The sequence below is a fragment of the Poecilia reticulata genome, chromosome 11, assembly GCF_904066995.2.
Source record: "Poecilia reticulata chromosome 11, P_reticulata-male-v2, whole genome shotgun sequence".
Taxonomy (NCBI): Eukaryota; Metazoa; Chordata; class Actinopteri; order Cyprinodontiformes; family Poeciliidae; genus Poecilia; species Poecilia reticulata.
This window is the reverse complement of record NC_088840.1, coordinates 1,545,760-1,566,513: the sequence shown is the minus strand read 5'-3', so window position 1 is coordinate 1,566,513 and position 20,754 is coordinate 1,545,760. Positions and strand designations below refer to the sequence as shown.

The 20,754-nt window shown below is 39.5% G+C and overlaps 1 protein-coding gene across 2 annotated transcripts in view; it reads right to left on the bottom strand.

The window, feature by feature from the left end:
- phf14 (PHD finger protein 14) overlaps nt 1–20,754 on the bottom strand; it is a 107,833-nt gene that overhangs the window by 66,268 nt on the left and 20,811 nt on the right. For both annotated transcript variants that reach the window (XM_008421223.3, XM_008421224.3), the window contains exons 5-11: nt 16,233–16,392; nt 15,406–15,517; nt 13,633–13,770; nt 12,140–12,286; nt 10,893–11,163; nt 8,179–8,285; nt 4,161–4,256 (exon numbers count right to left, since the gene is read on the bottom strand). In XM_008421223.3, coding sequence (XP_008419445.1) covers nt 4,161–4,256; nt 8,179–8,285; nt 10,893–11,163; nt 12,140–12,286; nt 13,633–13,770; nt 15,406–15,517; nt 16,233–16,392 — 1,031 coding nt within the window. The remainder of the gene's footprint in view (nt 1–4,160; nt 4,257–8,178; nt 8,286–10,892; nt 11,164–12,139; nt 12,287–13,632; nt 13,771–15,405; nt 15,518–16,232; nt 16,393–20,754) is intronic.

The window sequence follows — 20,754 nt, the reverse complement described above, 5'->3', positions numbered from 1 at the left end:
AACCAGAGAGGTCTGAGGAAAGATGGGCCTCCAATCAACCAGGGAGGTCAGAAGAAAGATGGACCTCCAATCAACCAGGGAGGTCCGAAGAAAGACAGACCTTGAATCAACGAGGGGTCTCCATGCATAGCCTGGCTCAGCCTTTGCACCAACCCACACTCAGGTTATAAACAGAGGAGTCCACGGAAAGCCAAACCTCCGCACAAACATGGAGGTCCGAGGAAAGACAGACATCCATGCAATCAACCTCCACTGGTTGCATGGAGGGTCTTCATGTTGGCGTTGGCAAGAAGGTCAAGAAGCTAAGCCCGGCTGGACAAACTTTTGGTTCTGATTGGTTTCTAATGTGTTGAATGTGTCTCAGCATATTCAACACATTAGACTACTAGTGTACTGCAGCTATGCAGTTGGCAGAAAAACAACCTAACATTATATCATCATTATTTATAGAATGATTTAGAAAACAAAATTCTATACAGGCTGGTGAAATCTATTTCGACACAAATTAGAACTTTGCATTGATTTCCTTTCATTTTAGTAGCTGCAATTTTGCCTAACCCAGGCATTTTCCCTAACCCAAACCAATACTAGTCTATTCCTAACATTAACTAAACCTTAATTCACATCTTACCTCTAAACATTACCCCTGACCCAATCAATGAATCCATCATATTAGGACAAGACTTTGGTCCTAATATGGTGGACCTAATATGCCACTGGACATATAATGGTGCGTTCACACCAAACACATTTTGATCGTCAGGCGCATCTGGTTTACATTCAAACTCTATGTGGAGGCGCGTCGAGGGCGGTTGTGGTGCTCTTCGAGCGTCTAGCGCGGCGCCATTTGAACCGTTCGGAGCGTTTGACACGTCCAGTGCATCCAATACTTCACATAGACTTTTAATATAAAGCAGACCTGCCTGACGCTCAAAACGTGTTTGGTGTGAATGCACCATTAGAATGTTTAGTTCCTATCAGTGGCGCAAAAAGTGGGTATGCAGCGCATGCAATGCATAGGGGCACAGCACCAGAGGGGGCGTCAAAACCCCATCTGGGGAGGGGGTCGCCGATTTATGTTTTCGCATCCACCTGAATAATGTGTAGTTGCGCCACTGGTTTCTATGGTAACAATGACACCATCAGTGATGACATCAGTCTTTGATGCATCAAATGAATCTCTTTCTTGAGTGTAGCACACAGTGTTTTTTCAGATCTGTTCCTTATAAGTTAACTTGTAGGTTCCTGTAACTTTTAAGTTATGAATCTTCTACAGGAGCATTAAAATTATTTGAAGGCACAGAATCAGCCTAGTAGGTTCACATTCTCAGGTGAGAGACTCACCTGGTGTAAAGTTAATTTTTCGGTACTGGAATTGCACCGAGGATAAATAATTTAAACAAAGCATGTAATGAATACACGTGCATATATTCCATCTTAAGTACATAGCATAATAGTTTTTTTGTTGCTTTTTCCATCACTAGATGATATAACCTAAACGGCACTATTCAGAGATCCAATGAGTTTATAGCAGCAGCCCTGATGCCAACATCTCCAGAAAACATATTAAAGATTGTAGCATGTGTTACACACATCAGGGCTGGTGTCCGTGCAACAGATGTTGACTTTCCTGTAAAAAGTCTAGAACAGGTAGGAGTGATGAGGCAGAAACAAATCTGTGCTTCACTAATCCTCCTGGAATCTGTTCTGGTTAAATATTTAAGATTTCCAAACACCACCTTATCTGATCTTTCTTCAAAATAATCATTGTGTCCACGTTATTTTCTTTGTCATTCTAGACAATATACTTATACCTGTAATAAACAGTTTTAGATCCTTTAATACAAAGGTACAGCTTATGTCACACACTTAAGTCTCAGAATAACCCCCATCTGCTACTGCATAAAAAATATGCAATATGTTTGGGGGGGGAGGTACACCAACATTTTCAATAATACTTTCCAAAAGCTTCCAGAACCATTTTATTTCAAAACTGATAACTGACGGTGTATTAAGCAATCTGTACATATAAACAGATCGCAATTCAGCTCCTGCACAGTAGGTTTATACCTCAGCTAACTAGAACCGCCGTCACTCTTTTTCCTCCCAGGGCCCGATGGTTCAGTTACTATGACAACGGTAAATAAAACGCAAAAGGAAAAGGTCTAGTAACGGAGTGTTCCACCATGTCTGTAGTTCTAAAGAGCAGCTCTGAGGGGCAGACAAAAGTCTACGTCTATTTTGAGTGACACTGTTTTGTATCAGACTTTTGTTTTGAGTTGAATTTGGCTCGTTTTGTGTTAACTATGTCGCCACAGTTACTCGAAATGCCAACAAAAGCAATTGCTCCCCACATGGGATCGAGCCGCACATTTTGATGTATATATTGTGAAGGGGACACGCAGCGGTACGAGCCGTATTAACGGTACTAGGAAGAGGCAGTTACTTTGAGGTGTAGAACAATAGGTGCCTGCCTATGCACTGCCATGGCAGGGCCCAATTCCGAAAAATTATAAATTCAAGATTGCCCCTAGAAAACTTGCCAAGCCTGGTAGTTGAGCACTAGGCTCATCCATCCAGTGGCCTGTCATGTTTTGGGGTTGAAAATATCACAAATATCACAAAATAGCAAAATATCACAGGAAATATTTATTCTTCCCACAATGCATTGTGAGACCTCTCTCTGAGCCCGTTTGTGAGACTACTCACTGCCTCTCTGGGAGCCGTTGCTATGGTAATTAATAATCTGGACCTGGGCTGGTTCTCTGTCAGACAGTTTGCTGGAGTCATTCTATACTTGAGACACTCAGCGTCGGTCTGAAGGACCCTGACAAAAAAAACATAATTCCTAGCAACATTTTGAAAACATTTTAAAATTATATCTTATATTATCTTTTAATCTAATATTATAACTAATTTGAGGGGAAACGATAATAAAAGCTAATATTATCACTTACCTGAGAGGATTATTGAGGGTTTTATTTTGAAATTTTCATTAAGCTTCATTTGAAATGGCCACACTAATCCCATGTGTAATAGTAATTGGGTTAAATCAGTTATATAAAGCTCAAAACACGAGTAGTTCTCAATACCAACCAAGTCCTCCTCTCTAGTAACAGACAGTTCCACCATGTTGTAGTTCTGACATTCTGCTCAACCCCCTGTTAATAACTGAGTGTTCAGACATAGTTAGAACTACAATGATGGCGTGTTTGTAGTCCTAAGAAGCTCCTCTGTAATTCTAAGCAGATCCTCTGGTGTGTTCCGTTGCTATGTAATTAATTCCCTGCACCTGTTGGCGGCACAGAGGGTGGGAGAATTCTCTGTTTAAAACAAAAAAACACAAAAAAAGCATTTCGAACAACTCCTTCCCGTTCAGGAACCGTAACACGTATTCGAAAACCGTTCAAAGCGTATGAGAGGTCTATTTGTTTTCTCCGACATTCCCGCGTTTCATATCTCTACCTCACTCACAGTATTAACAGCGATGAGAGAAATGTGATGTGCGCTCAGGTCTGACATTTTTCAGAAATATATAGGAAAAGATAGGTTTGACCGTGAGTTTATTCTGTTGCGCCACATCGGTCGAAAGCACCTGGAGAGAAAACCGTAAACCTTAGGGAAATTTTGAAAACATTTTACCGGAGCAGGCATGCGTATCTACCTCCTGACCAACTTTTAGGCAAATCAGGCGATATTTGTGGGCGTGAGGGCGAGTTAGAAATTATTTTGGGGTCAGAAATCCACTCTCCCCACACTCTAGCAGAGAGGCACACACTCGTCGAAAAATTGAAAACTTTAGGTCGCTTGGAGACAAGTTGTGGAAAATCCGTAATTCGTATCGACATACCGTATTCACTTTAGATAAAATGATGGCCGTATCTACAAACTGAAGTTTGAATAGAATTTCTACGTGAATTTATGATGACACAGTTATTGCTCAAAATTTGCCTGTCAGAACTAACATAAAGGCAAAGGACCAGTCACTCAGTTATTATTACATGAAGAGATAAAGGTATAGCAAAAAGCAGAGAGCATCATGGATGACATGCCTTAAAAATCTCTCCTGCAGTATGTTCAGCAACTTCTTCACCAAGGAATCAGTGAATGGAACACATGTAGACACGCAAGGAGAAGGAAAGAAGTGATTGTGAACATACCTGGCCCACAATGCCGCCCAGCAGCGTCCACATGGTCTGGCCTTCACTCCGCAGGGTTCCGTTCACACTCAGCAGATCCTCCAGAAACTCGCATAGCTGCAGCAGGACAGGAAGCTCAGGATCAGGCAACAGGGTCACTGCAGCTAACAGCACTGGTGCTTCAGGAGGACTGGAGTATCTCAATCTCATTATTAATAAATACAAAGAAATTTCTGAGCTGCTTTCTTTACTTTCTAGAAAACAAACCAAACTCCCCTGACCTTTAAAACCCATAGAAAATCTCTGGGCAGTTGTCAAGAGGCAGATGAGAGACATTAGACCCACCAAGCAGATGACCTGAAGGCAGCTCTCAAAGGAACTTAGGCTTCCTTTACACCTACACAGAAGCACACACTGCTGTTCTCCATGCCACGCTGCATTGATGCAGTAATTTATGCCAGAAGAGACCTACCAAGTACTGAGTGCTGAGTGATGTTCATACTTTTCAAAAGCCTCACATTTGTGCTTAGAATATATTTTTATTGGCCTAATTCAGGAGTCGGCAACCCAAAATGTTGAAAGAGCCATATTGGACCAAAAAAAACAAAAAACAAAGCTGTCTGGAGTCGCAAAAACTTAAAAGCCTTAGATAAGGCTTATAACGAAGGCAAAACATGCTTTAAGTGTTTATATTAGCCTATTATCAAAATGACTAAGTGTATACATAATTAGCATTCATGATTAAATGTTTATTTTCCCTGCAGTGCGTCCTGGAAGGAATGACGTACCACGTGACCACTCTGTTGTACGATGTACATTTTTATTATGAAGATCGACAGGGAAAGGGTCTTTTTTTTTCCTTTTGGACCTGCAGTTTGCATAACGAATACACTTTGTAAATAATCACTGTAAAGTGTGTGATCAAAAAAACAACGTGCAAAAAAACAACAAAACGGAACATCCTTAACGTGCCCCTTATCTGTACAACAAACGGAGTGCAATAAAACGCAACCTGCAGTGATAAAAATAAAGCAGTAGCCTTTTGAAAATGTAAAGTATATAAAATTAAATTAATACACTTGAAGTTTGATTTCTGTGCAAATGCCAAGAAAGTCAGTGCAATGGTAAAACATAGCGGCATCCACTTTTGACATACAACCATCCTCGGACCTGAGCAACAAACACAATAATATCGCCAAGTGTCATTCTTAATATATACTGACAAAAATCACTTATCAATTTATAAAAAACAACAACACTTTATTACTAAATATATGTGCCTATGACAGGATTGTGTTCTTACGTGTTTAATGTGACTTCTGTTCACGGACATCACTGGACAGCTTCTCAACATCGGGCATGTAAGATGTAACTTTAATCTTGACGCGGCAGCTAATGTAGCGCCTTCCCTGGAAATGTCTTTCCGCATTTTTCGGAATCTACATAAAATATGAGTTTGACTTTCTGAAATCAGGGACAACAAATACTTTGTCACGATATTCTCAAAAAATCATTTTTTGAGACATACCTGCATAAACAGCATGGCCAGGAAGGTTATTAGAAAAAAATAGAAAAACTAACAAATTGATATTTCTAATTATTTAAAAATGCAACTGAAAACCTCAGGTTCAAGATGAATCAGTCAAACTCAGACTTCTACCAGCACTCTTTCCTCTTTCACCAGCACTTCTTTTCTAAGGCTAAAACCACAGAGGAACAACTCAGCAGTGCAATTAGCAACACACACTCCATTAATAACGCTCAACACACACATCACATTCCTCTATGCAACATTAACTCCTGTGACTTTTACTCTGCCACTGGATTCTCTTCCTCATGTTGACAGATGGCGTGGCCGTAGCCTCACAGAGGTCACATGTTTGAGAGGAAATAATAAAAAGCTAAATGCTCCATTCCTGGGGCCAGATCTGATCTCATGTAGTAGTGTTCTCCAGCCAGTCAGTCACTGAAACAAAGTTTAGACTTGATTACAGGGCCAGACAAAAAGCAGAGAGCAATGCCAGCATCAAGCTGAGTCTACACACTAGCTGTCGGATAAGAGGTCATGAGCTGTGTGACTGTTTTCATTACAGTTCCGCATTCGCCAAATTCCACATGGGAGCAGATTATTACAGCTACAACTTAACTACACTAAAATCAGATACAAAGATTAAAGTTTCAGGCAAAGTGCAAAAAAAATAATTCAGTAGTTTCCAATGACAACAATAACCTATTAGTTTGTGTGCGTGGATGAACTGGCTCAAATAGCTCAGAAATACTTAAAAAGAAAAATAATCACAAAAAAGAGAAGACATAAGCTCATCCTCCGTATCAGTTTTTATGTGAAAAGGTTTTAGGCTGAACTCCGAAGTCTGTTGCCTAGGTGACAGCAATCAATTGTGTCCAGAAAGTCTAACATGTTAAGACATGTCTGCGCTTTATTTATGCCTAGTTCATACAGCAAGATTTTTATGCCAATTTTGTCCCATTTCCATCTTCCAACAATCTAAAGGATGCCTTGATCACCAGAAGGGCTTCAAAGAGATTATTAAGAGATATTCCTGCCATGTTTGTGTTCAGAGTGATCTACAATCAGGGATAATCAACATGTTGGATTGTCTTGGTTAAATATCGTAGTGTGGCGTTCCAAGAGGACAAACGAGAACACAGCCAGTTAAATGTGACGTGTAGCCAATCAGAAAGTGAGGTGACGAAAACACAGAAAGGAGTCCATAAAACACCGAAGACAAAACGACTACCATGGAGGACCAGAAAGATCAGTGGAGATGTCTTTAATTAGTTTTTTCCCATAAAATACAGTGCACAAACTATTGCCATTAAGTCTTTTACCAGTCAGCCATGTTTGTTTACTCTGAATTCACGATTGGTCTCCAGGGGTTTTGCAAGATTTACTGTCTGACATCAGAATGTTGGTAAGTGAAATTGGTCCAGGTGTGTGTTGATCCTGCTCTAGAGTATGGCTGGACTCCACACAATGTAACGCCAAACTTGCTATATCTACCATTTTTTATCGTAATGTGGTCTCATGTTTTAAAAAAGATGAGGAAACAAATCAACGATGTAATCTATTTTGCAAGTTATACAAGCAAGTATTCATATCTCATTTTTTATATGAGGCAAGAGTCAAATATACTGTCAAGATGTTTCATTTGTTCTGAAGAATTTTATTTCCCTAGATTTTGGAGCTTTATTATGACTTTACAATAAAACCGATGTGATTTTTACTTGTTTGTGGGGGAACACAAATGTTCCTTCCTGCCACTTTATTTTCCCTGTGCATACACACACACAAAAAAAAATTAATAATAAAAATATTTGGAAGGAATCCTCCTTAATTTTTACTGTCAAAAAAATCTATAGAGAGAGCAGAACAGAGCTAGAGGTTCGGTGCAGAACTGGGCGGGTAGCAAAATCTACAGATGTAAAACTGCATGTTTATCTGTCAGCTATGGCTGGTTGTTTTTTTTTGGCCTGTAAACACACCAGCAGGGAATGTTCTTTGGTGCGCTTTGTTTTGGGTTCAGTGAAAAATAAGATGAAGATAAAGAAATATGTGTTGATGCAGAGATAATATTCTTTCCTCAAGCTTCTCTATCACAGTTTTCTTTCATGATTAAATGATGAACTAAAACAAGAGACACAAAGAAGGCATTCTTTGTGTCTCCTCAAAGAAAACTGAAAAAAGTTGTTGGTTGGTAAATGTCTGACCGCTGCCCTTGAATAAAATTTTACGTTTCATAAAACATGAGGAAAAAACAAACAATTAAAGCCTGCAGCATGTTTGCATTATAACTTAGAAGAAGTTAATATTCTAACAATCCTACTTTTACTTACTTAAGAGTAAATTCAGTTTAAAATTCTCATTTATAATAAAAATGATTACTGAAAAACAATTACAATACATAATTCTGGTTCCCCACTAAACACCTGAAAAAAAGGAAGTTGCTGTATTTTTGCTCAGCTACTTGAATGGTTCACATTCACTGCATCACATGGAGCAGGTATATAAGCTGCTCACCTTGTTGTACTCCACATGCAGTTTTTCTTGCTCACTTTCCAGTTTGTCTTTCAGGTTCTTCTGCTCAGAGATGTTGTCCTGGATCTGGATCATACGCATGTTCCGCTCTGAATAACAATGGGACAAAAATCAATAGCCCGATCCCAATCTATGTACAGGAAAACAGCCCATGACAGAACCCTGACGGCAGATAGGCCCTCTGCAAGCTCATTTCAGAGTTCTCAAGGTTACTGACATGCTGCCATTTATTTGGGAAGAAAACACTTTTCATTTGCATTCCTAAAAAGCTTATTGCAGGTTTCAACTACAGCATTACCTCATTTAATAATCTTGTCATAAACAGATAGTGCTGGCAAGAAATAACCAGTAACACCTACTCCTAAGTGATTCTGATAAGAGCAAATTTCTCCTGCTGCCTCTGAAATTCTAAAGTTGCTGCTCCAACTTTCTAAACACTGCACTCTCACAATGTGGAAGCAAAGCTAAAACTGCATTTGTTCCACTCAATATAAAGATCTCTGCTTTATTTCCAGCATAGAAAAAGAGATTAGGAGTTAGATAAGCTTCAGATAACAGAGCATTTCTCCTCCTGAGTGCAGATGTGATCATAGGAGTGTATCACGCTTCACACAGTTGCTGCTAGAAGCCACAGAAACGCTCTAAACATGAAGGACCCATCCAAAATGGTGGCACCTCTGGAAGCTTCCACAAGGAGTTCCAAGCAACAAGTATCTTACGTGCAGTCAACAGTCCAAACTGCATTAGTTTGAATGTGCTCATTGAAGGTTTCTGCACACTTATTAAAAACTGATGGTTTTATTTTATTGAGCCAGAATTAATATTTCATATAATCAGTCAGTAATGAACAGAAAGTCTCTCTCCAAATCTATCCACGTTTCCACAATGAAGGAGTCCAGCAATATCCTGTGACCCAAATCCAGCCCATACCCATCTTATTCTGGAAAAAATACGTATTTGTCAACAATGTGATCAAAGTTCTGTTTCATTATAAAATCATAACTGAAAATGGCTATTTTATAATACTAAATCAATGTAATCAGCTAGGCTTCCTCAGATAAAAAAAACCTGCATTATCAGTTGAATTTGACTGAACTGCATTAAGACTAGGGGTGTAGTGATACAATAATTTCACAATACGGTACGAAATACGATATTCTGGCTACAATACGATATGTATCACGATATTTGTTGAGCGATACAATTCGATACAATTCAGTGCATTTTTACGATTTTCTGAAAGATTTTAGAAGGACAGAGTGATTTTAGTGACATTTTGTGTTCCATAGACTTGAATTTAGTTAACTGAAAACTGATTAAAAGCACCAACTACACAATACCTGACTCTGATTGGACAGTCTTAACAGTCTGCAGCTGGACAAAATGAATCAAAGATGCAGTGAGAGAATTAGTTTCTGTCATTTAATTCATGTGGATTTGACATAAACCTCAAAAGTTTAAACAGTAATCCAGGAGCAGAGTGGAGAGATTATCAGCCTCTGTAGACTCTCAATATGCAAATGATTGAATTGATGTTTTCTCTTTTGGACACTGTGGCTGCATTTTGGAGTAAAAATGCAGCCACAAATGCAGTCTTTTGGACTATGGGGAAAAAGGCTTTTCTACCTTGGCTCCCGGAGTTAGCCGTGGCTGTAAGCTGCTTTCTTCTAACTGCTAAAGTCGTGGCTCCGCCTCACCCTGTAGTGATCGACTCCCTGCAGCTACGCAGCGCCGCTATTCCCCTGCTTGGATCTCTGAGTAGCTGCCTCTCAGACTGCCAGGATCTCATCGTTCTCTCAGTCTCTGATTCTCTTTGTCTGTTGCTAATAAAAATGATCGATCAGCCATTGTTACCATGGAAATGCTCACTGCGCCGCGGATTCCGGGTGGGGTTTTTTCCTGCTCAAAACACAGCGCCGTTGCGCGCCCGCTTTGGATGTTATCAACCCATGTTCATTCTTCAGGTAATTCTTTATATACAGAACAGAAACCGCTAAGCTAAAAGCTAATTACGAAGTGAATGCTACCAGTCAAAATTCGAAAAATATGGTTTACTAATTTTAGCATAACTCCGGTTATACTTGGCCTATTAACACAATTTAAAAACTGGTGTGTAGTTTATAATGTGCACTTTTAGCTCAAGTTGAAATAGCTTAACATTGTGCTAGAATGCAAAACTTCTCCATATGAACATGTGTAATTAATCAGCTGAAAATTATATCAAGTTAATATGTCTAAGAGACTGAGGGAGGCGGAGTCTTGCTGCTACGCCGTAACAAACTAGACGTTAAAAAGAGCTATAAGGCTATGGACCCCTATGGTTTAACGGATCGATACTTGCAGATGAAAAATTGATACTTTCCGAGGGTGGAAAATATCGATTTATATTGCAGAATCGATTTATTTATACAGCCCTAATTAAGACCACTTTTGAAGTATAATTAATTTGAATCTGTCTGGCTGATTGGGTTTATCTCATGGATCTTATAAAGTGCCTTAGTATAACATTAGTTGTAAATAGATGCTGTAAACTGGAGATAAAGTGAATTCAGCTGACAAAATCAGATTTAGAGCTAATTTCCCATAAACGTCCATCAGATGTGCTTCAATGTTGTGAGCTCAGCTCATATTTTCCTGAATGCGACTGAAAATAAACATGACCAGTGGTGGACAAATGTGACGGACAGTTTGTTCACCCAGGTAGTAGTTGACAAAGTCCGCAGTGAGGGCCGGCTGCTTGTGCTTCCTGCGTCCGTCCATGCTGGCATTGGCATCTGAAGTGTCCACAGGGAAAATGTCAGTGCTGATGCCCATCAGTTCTGCCTTCCTCATCAACTTCCTGATGGCTGAGGCGCTGGAGGTCAGAGGTCGGGGCAGTTTCTCTCGGGGCACCCAAGCCTGAGGCCGAGTGTTCCGGGACAGCTCTGCTTTGGCTCGGTACTGCTGAAGGCGGGTGGTGATACGGGCCTGAGGGGGAAATACCAAGCAGCTGTTCGTTAGCCCCCCACTGTGCTTCAAACTGAATCTGAACCACATGTCTAATCTCTGAAGGAATTCAAAACAAATACTAAACCTAACACGGATATCCTGAAACCAGAAGTTTACATATGCAGATGTTTATCCTGTTTCTCCTCCAGACGTAACAAAAGTATTTTTTTTACGGCCAAACAGTTCCAGTTTAGTTCCATCAGACCATAGGAAATGTCTCCACAAATGAAGGTCTCCACAAACTACAATCTGATTTTTTATGTTTCTTTAATAGGTTCATCCTCACAGATATTGCTTTTCATATCCGTTTGGGAACTGTTTGCCTGTGGATAATGAGAAAGTCTTAGCAGCTTCTGCAGCATCTACACTAAGTCTTTGCCATTTGTTTTGGGGTCAATTTGCATATTTTGGACCAGAACCTGTCTCCTGTGATGCTGTGATGGTTGGATATTCCTATCATACCAGCTACAAGTGAACAGATGAATTCGATGGAATCAAGTATCTAGAAACTATTCCCAGGATGAACCAGACTGGAGCAGCTCCTGATTTTCTTCCTGATATCTGGGTTGATTCCTGCTGACAAACCGAGCAGAGAGTCCATCCAGATGGACCACAGGTCAGTCTTCAATTAACTCAAATGTGTCAATTAACTAATCAGAAATGTCCAAAGCCGATGCATCATTGTTTAAAAAGATGGTAGTCATTCTGTATGCAAACTTCTGATTTTGAAGGCGTAAATATAATAATAATAGAATAAATAAATTTAATACATTAGTTTGTCTTATTATTGAGGCACTTAGCAAATACAAAAAAAAATGTAAAATCTAAGTGAGATGTTTAGACTGATTTAACTTCAGACAGTGATACAGAAAGGTGTGTGTTTTTTACTCCATGTATGTAAATTTATCTTCTCAACAGTACAAGAATAAACACAAAAGCATGTAGACAATGTTACCTGAGCCTCAGGCGTGAGCTGCTTCTCTCTCTCCTGTAGAGAGACCTTACAATATGACTGTAAAGCCAAATAATTCTTCCTTTTCCACTTCCTGTCAAAGCGATCTGCATGCTGCTTGCAGTATGCAAAAAATGGATCAGCAATATCCTGATGAGACACAAAGACAAGACATGTTTAATAATGACGTCAAAATTTAAGCCAATTTTTACTAAGTCTGACTAAGTCTGAAATGTTGTAGCTTATTATTTTAATCAAATTTTATTTATTTTATTGTAGGGATACTAAAGAGTTAATATGAAAGTTATTCACGTTATGAAAAGTGACTAGAAATCATTCCCTTATTTCTGGTTCATGAAACTAAAAGCAGAGTTTTTTAGAGAGCTGAATCTCCAAAACATGACAACCTTTAACCACAACGAGATCAGGAGCTCAAATCCGCCCTGATCGAGACAGAGCAGACCGGCTGACTGGCAGCACACAAAACCCATCAGCTCAATGGTTCCAGCAGTATCAGTGAGCTGATGGTGAATAAAGCTAGTTATTATGAACAGGAAACGTCACTTTAAGAGGAACTTTCTAAGCCCACTGGCTTCTCTGCTACCTGCTGGTCCTCTCAACTATGGAGAGGTAAAACAGACAAAATTAAGTAAATACATCATAAAATCATTTATTAAATGCACCAAGAAATAAATAAATAAATAAATGTTCAATTAAACAATTTACTAAATGGTATTAAATTATTAAAATGTAAATTAATAACAACTGATGCAGATAATTCATTAAATGTGTATTGAATTATTTTACGGTTCCTGCTCTTGCAGCATCACCATGAATTTATGTTATGCGTCCAACTCGCCCATCCAGGTTGAGGGGCGGGGCTTATCTGATCTGTTCAACTCCACTAGTACTCTGTAATGGAGGATTTTCCTGAACATTCCCTGAGTTCGCTGGAGAGACTGTCATCCTGACTAAGTGGTGGATAAAGTCAAAGGACTGATTGAATGTGAGATTTGTATTGCTATGACACAAAGGTGATTCACAAAATGGCCTCCTAATTTTTCACAAACTGAGCATGTTTAATCTGCTGTACTTAAAAAAACTATGAAACTCAGGCACTTCAAACCTGCCCTAGATTATTGCATACTAACTGTGCTAATTTATGAAATCTTTATTTGTCTTGTGAAAGTTCAGCTATTAGTGCAGAATAATCTAGTCTAGGTTTGAAGAGTCTAAGTGTTGGAGCGTTTCTAATGTGGTCCAGATACAACAAAGAGCTACACTGGCCTTTCATTAAACTTCCACAAATCAAACCATCTCGGTACATTTATTTAATTATTCCATGCATTTATTTATTTATTTAATTGTGTTCCTTTTAACCTACTAAACTAAACTAATAGAAATGTTGCTTTACTTCTGTTTGCTGGTAGCAGAGCTCCGGATCATTCAGTAACTGTAAGTTCTATTATCATGCATTGTTCTGGTGAGTATTGTACCTCTTCTGCTGCAGCCTCGGACAGAAGCCCCTCCCTCTGTGCGCAAGTGACGTGAAAGTAGGATCGACACATTCCTGCATCACAGCTGATGCACACACCGGTCCTGGCAAAACGGGCATCCTCACAGAAACTGCACTCCTGTACCAGAACACACAGCAAGGACAGATATTCAGATTCAGATTGGAAACTAGGGAAGTGCAGTGTTTTTAAAACCAGGAACAGTTGTTTAACCTTAAAAATTAGCTAGTTTAAGTAAAGACTGATGTGAGTAAAGAGAAAACTAAACGGTGTAATGTTTCTTTCTCAGCAGGTTATTTTCTGTACCTGACTCCATTAAAATTATCCAAGAACTGCCTGAGATTTTGGAGTATTTTACTTCAGTTCATCAGGAACAAACTATCTGGCCGTGTTCCTGGCTATGCAGAAATTAATTGTCATCTCTGCCAGCAGTGTCACTGGTTCAGTGTTTACCTGGACAGAGTACCGAGGATAATCAACATCACTGCTCTAACATCATTAAAACTGAGAGCATGTCTTTGTCATTCCTGTTAAAATATTCCCAGACCTCATTAAATTCAATTTTTTAAATGACAGCTAAATGATCACTTCTTACACCTTCCAGAGAATTTACAAAAGCAGTAACTCACATTTTATCATGTTTCAACGGCAAAATTTCAGAAATCCGTTGATGTAAATGCTTTCAGTAGCAAAAAAAACGTTACTTTCAGATGAGATGAGCAGGATAAAAAAAATATTACTTAAAATATGTGTTGCTTAGCCCTGGACCACTGCTTCTTACTGACAGACACAAGTTATGGACATGAATGTTATTTAGGATGTTAATGATGCACTTGGACTATTCTTCCAGATTGGCATGACAATCTAACACCTGTAATGAATTTCTAAAGCAACAGTTTATTGCTTGAGTTTAAATTTATTGTAACTTTTCTTTAACGCCTACAGGGTCAAAATTAAGCATAAAGAGTAGAATAAACATAAACAATAACCATTATTCATCTACAAGTCCCTCAGCAATGTGCAATCAAACAAAACTTATTTTGTATGTCACTGAGTTTTTCTTATAATTCTGGCTCTTCTGGTATTTGGCCTCTCAAAAAACAATAGTTTATTTAAACTGGTTGGTGTTTTTGAACACACTCAGCTTTAAGCTAAGTTTACAAATGTTCTCTGATGTTGAGGTTGGATCCATGACAGAGATTTAATGTTAGTCTGCTTTATCCATTCCAAAACCTGCTCTGATGTGTGTTTGGGATCATTATCCCTAATAAACATGCTGAGTCATCGTTGGATCCAGTCTGTGTAGCTGCCGCTGTTTACTTCTGCCTTGCACAAAATGGGTATTAGTGGTGTAATTATGACAAAAGCTTACTGATGAGAACAAATGTAAATTCCCTGCAACGTATCAGGGGATCTTTAACCAAGGATCTGCTGGGATATATGTCGATGTTTGAGCCCGTATGCATAATTTTGACCCAAGTAACATGGAAGAAGGTTGACACATTCCTCCATTCCCAAACATGGCATCCATAAAAAATTACCATTTGTGAATCCAAGTGTCTTTAAATTTATTGGCAATATTTGTTCTACGATCATTCCACCCAGAAAACCACTAAATTAATATGACATCACCGCTCTTAGGGAGCATCTTATCACCTGCACTGTTTATATTTTGCCTTTGGAAGCGGTGGACATATTCCTACTGATTATGAAAATCCAACTCAACCTGAGTCAAGATATGAATTGACAACTTGCCTTAGCACCGTATTTTGAATAATTCATCTCCGTAAGCGTCACTGGTCGCAGTTTATCGATGTCTCCAAATGCAACTCCAGGGACATAAAGTGCACAGACCACGTGCACCCACCTGAAAGTGGAAGGACAGGATGAACACACATGTTTCGGGCTGCAAATAAGCTTGTAATTGGCGACATTTAGATGCACCATTTTTAAGGCATGTCAGGAAACCAATTAAAAAACATGGCAGAGCTTTTTTTATTTTTTTTCTCCTGCAGACAATAAGGAGCCTAATATTGTGAAATTGGCTGCAGTCAGTTGCTCAGAGACTTCAAAAAGAAATGAGCTCATAGATTAATATAGCCCCAGATGCTGGCTACACTTTGGTATGACACAATTTCAAATGCGGACTTTAGAGAAGAGAATCCGAAGTCCAATATAAAGATATCCATCTCTAGCAAGCAAGCGCTTCACAGTTTAATTTGCTGTGTTTTTCATGCTCTAGTGAAGTAGTAAATTCGGGTGCAGCCTGGCTGAGGAGCACTATCAGCGATAACGTGGCTGAAGTCTCCATGCTTCACAAAACACACTCTTTTCTCTCACTCCTTTTTCTTCCTCTTCCTATTCCTTCTATCCGTATTTTTTTTCACTCCTCTATGAGCTCTCTCTCTCACTAATCCAACTTCCTCCTTTTCTCAGCAGCGAATAAACAATGAGCACAATTTAGACAGCATTTTTGCCGCCGCTTGCCGAGCTCAGGCCATTAGCTGTTATTTGTTTCTGATTACGTTAGTTGTCCTGCTTTTTTCGGAGAAACTGGACCACACTGTGCTACACCGTCCCACCTCCCGGCATCCGTCTCTTTGAAGATGCCGTCCTGGTTGGGGCACAGCTCACAGCTGGGAGTCACTCCATTCTTGCAGGCGTCACAGAACCATGGCTCAGTGGAGTTCTCAGAGGCTGAGCTCATGATGGAGTCGCTCTCACCGTCCACACCGTAACACCCTGGAGTCCAAGAGAGGACACAGCTTTAGAAGGTGCTCCAACACCAGCAGACCTCAGCTGTGTGCCACGGTCCTCACAGAGCTCAACCTACGCAACATGATGCTACTGATGAATAGCAAACGTCAATAAAACATTTCAGAGAAGAGGGACACATCATTTAGTGATCAATATGTGGGAATAAATGCTGTTACAAATGTTTTGAAAAAATCAGACATTATCTGTTAACTAAACAGGATCTGCAGACAATATGGTGAAGATATGAGTGGCCCTGTGGAATGTAGCGGTATAACGGTACGCGCACAGACATCGGTTTTAAAGTCGGAGTTCAATACGTTTCCACTTCAATCAACAGAAACAAATAGACGGTCACTATAGAACTGACTGGAGATTTGGGAGAGAGATAAGTACTCAGCAAACACTTGAAAACATAAAGGTGTGGAGTTGTTTGGATTTAGATGATCCAAAGTACCAGATGTACCTGAATGCACCATCACAGTGCAGCTGTTGGGAAGTCCAATGAAAAAAGATGGGTTTTCAAAGCAGCTTTAAAAATAGACAAAAGGCACTTTAATATGAAGGACTAAATAAAAATAGACAGTGATGTCATGGATAATTACAGTTTCTGGTCATGATGCTGCAGAGAAAGATGAGTTTTGCCGTCTTGATGCCAGCATGAACAAACTTTTGCCAACTGGAGCACATCCGAAGGGAAGTCACACACTTCAAAGTCATGACAGACTTTATGCTCAGTAAAATTTTGCTTCATTTCCTTCTGATCAGGACTCGTACAGAACACCAGCATTCACAGGAAACAGCAGAACAGCAACTTAATATATAACTTAATATGGTTGCTTAATATCAAATTGTTGATATTTGCTGCTGTGCCAATAACAAGACAAGGTCGCAACTTGATGCCAGGTCAACATAACGTTACCTAAAGTTTGAGGTTTTTAACATGCAGCAGCATGCTAGGCCAAATTTGCACTTGAACAAATAGGAAATGAAGAAAGTAGAAAAGTCATGGCGCTGTCTGGTCCAAAGCTGTCAATCTCCAGTTGCACTGCAGCACCAAAAATTGAATATTTAATCAAAATACGTAGCCCCAGAGAATGGAGAAGAAGCCAAGGGAACACATTTTTATGTTGTCCTCTTAATTTTCTGAGGTTGCCTAAACAATTACTTGGCTGATGTGGTTTCTATGGCAGCTATTACACCAGGCAAACGTGCTCCTCACTTCCAATGAGGGCAGCAATCAGTACTCTGCCTCTGCTGGGGAGATAACACTCCAGCTTCTAATTCAGTCAAGCAGCCTTCGGGCTTTTTGAGCAACGGGAGAGACTCACAAATCAAAAGCTCGCTGTTCTGCAGGCCCGTCACTGAATGCCACACGGGGGAATTGGGCAGCCCATCAAAAGCAAACAATGGTGCAGACGGAGTTGTTTATTCAGCTCTTCACTTTGTTTGCTGACTGTGTGTCTTCTGATTGAAAGACGGTTTGATGTGTGTCATGGTGAATAGTTAATTCTGACCTCTGCTTGTAAGAGGCTGTGGCAATATTTTCTGTTTCCTGCAGATCTTTGATTTCTTAGTGAGATGAATTCACTTCTACAATAAATGCAGTCAACATGTCTATCCTATCCAACAGTGTATTAGGAATGACAGAGCCATTAACCCATTTCATCCCAAATTTTTCCCAGACATGAAAATTTTAAAATCAGATGTCATTGAAAACCCTTTGAACTAATCAAGGGGAAATAATGTTACAAATTGTGGAAAAATATGTGAAAAAGTGTGTTTTATGTTCGGTCACAATTGTAACCGGTGGGATAATATGGCGTTCTTATACTAAGATGAGCTAAAAGTGCTTTTTCCAAATAGACATGATCATAATATGTGAACATTGTTTCTTTATTGGAATATATCTTGCCACAGCATTACTTTAGTGCTACATTTGCTCTGTATTGTACAAATTTGACTATTTGAATATTCTAAACCAAGGTACATTTGAGTGCTTGAGTGTTTATGCATAATTATATTGAACTTTAGTCAGTTATAGTGTCATCACAGTAACATAGATCATAAAGATAACATCTACAGTAGAGGCTTTCATTTATATTTCTGAAAATTATGAACATTTGCCACACTGTCATACAGTAAGACTCAATAAACTTAGTCCAGGGGTCTCCAACTCCAGGGATTGAGGGCCGGGGTCATGCATCTTTTCCATCCGACTCTGCTTCAACACACCTGAATCAGGTGATTAGCAGGACTCTGGAGAACTGGACTGCATACTGAGGAGGTGATCCACTTAATCCAGGTGTGTTGGACCAGGAACACACCTGAAAGTTACAGGATACCGGACCCCAAGGCCTGGAATCAAAGGAGAGTTGTATGGTTCCTTCATTCTTCAATTTTGGGTTATTTCATCCCCTTCTTACTTTCCACGTTCTTTCTTGAAGCACTCAATGTGCAATAAAGCCTTGAATTTCTCCAAGGCATGGGTGGTGCAAAAGCAACATCTCTGGAAACGATTCTGCACTGACTGACCAGTAAGTGTCTTGGTCAAATCTTGTCATAACTTGAAGAGAAGTGTCCATTTGAGATCTATTTTCATGACCTACTGGCCTTGTACCAAACCTTTGCATAAGATAATAAGCCACAACCCATGATGACCAAATCGGTCGTTCCTCCTACGACACATTTGTAAAATAATATCTGAAAGGTAAATGGCCTGTACTTGTATAGTTCTTTATCAAGTCCAAATGACCTGAAAATGTTTTTCACCACATTTAGTCATTCACCCATTCACTCACATATTCCCACACTGATAGCAGTAAGCTACTATATTGTAGCTATAGCTTCCCTGGCACAGTCTGACAGAAGTAAGGCAGTCATACACTGGCTCCTCCGCCGGCTTCTCTGACTACCACCGGCTGGCAAGGCGGGTGAATCGTCCTCTTGATCAAGGTCACAATGACTAACAGACAAAGTGGGGGTCCCAGCAGGCAACCGACCAGGTACAAGATAAACTCCAACCTCCTAAACTACCATCACCCTATTTACAAGTGCACATTTGAGATGGGCCACCACCACTTCTTGAACCTGATCATGACACTGTACCTTGAGGGGTTTAGGTCATGAAGGTCTACCCCTCTCATGTGCTCATTGATCTAGTTGACATCAGTCTCTGTATAGTTCTTTCTCATCTTTGTTTCTACTATGAAAATATTGCTGTTTTTCTAGTGGATCAGCAGTTTCTCGTCTTATGTCGGAACCTCATTAGGATCCTCTTTATTTTTTAAAGGGTACATCAGAGAGACAATTGTCCCTTCATCATAAACTTTTTCAGGTGGTAACAGAGTGCCACATGACTGATGAAAGGTCAGATTATCCTCTTTTCCCATGAACTGATCATATGCATTCAAAACCAGGTATGGAAAATGGTCCATCTTCCCCATATAGTCCATGTCTAAGCCACCACTATCAAAATCAGTAAGGATTCCATTTTTCTCACAACTGTATTGTTATATGTTTTGTCTGGCCATCACCAAGTCCAACAGATCAAGAACCACACTCAAAATTAATCTTAAAAAGGAAGAAGTTAGGAATTGGAAGAATATGGTATGTATTTAAATAAGCAGACCTAGGTCAAACGTATTATCCCACCGGTCACTATTGTGACCGTCAACATGTTTACGCATCCTGCTCACACACCAAACCAAGTTTTGTAAATGTAAAGTTGCATATCATAACTAGACACTTTAAAGATGATGTGCACCAAAAATCTTTGTTGTATGTTTATTTAAAGCTACATTACTAGCCTCTTCTTTGGGAGGTTTGTGGCTGTCTTTTTCTCGCCAAGGTGCAACCAAGATATAATCAGCTCTGGTCATGTGATAATTTACTCTAAACATGTGATACTGCATAAGTATTATTCAAACACTCTAAACTTTCAATGTTTCCTGAACATTAACTGAAAATTTAATCAGGAAGCTTTTTAGAGTTCTTGAAAGTGAAAAAAATTTCTTAGTCACTATTGTGACCGGTGGGGTGAAATGGGTTAATGCTTTGCGAAATCTTCATGAGGTGTAAATGACGCTGCTGTTGGTTTGCAAACTCTTCTTTACTGACTGAGCTCAGACAGATGCAAGTCAGGGTTACAAATAATCACCAGCGCTGGTTTAACAGATTTATGGTGGCACGGATCTGCTGTATTCCTTTTGAACTTGGAAACTAAGCTCACACTGTAAAGCCAGAGTTTGCTGGCTAATATGAGCTAAGCTGTCAAAAAGTGATGACTGCTGGATAACTTCATAATCTTTAAAAGAAAGATTAACCTTGTCAGAAGTGACAAGCTTAGCA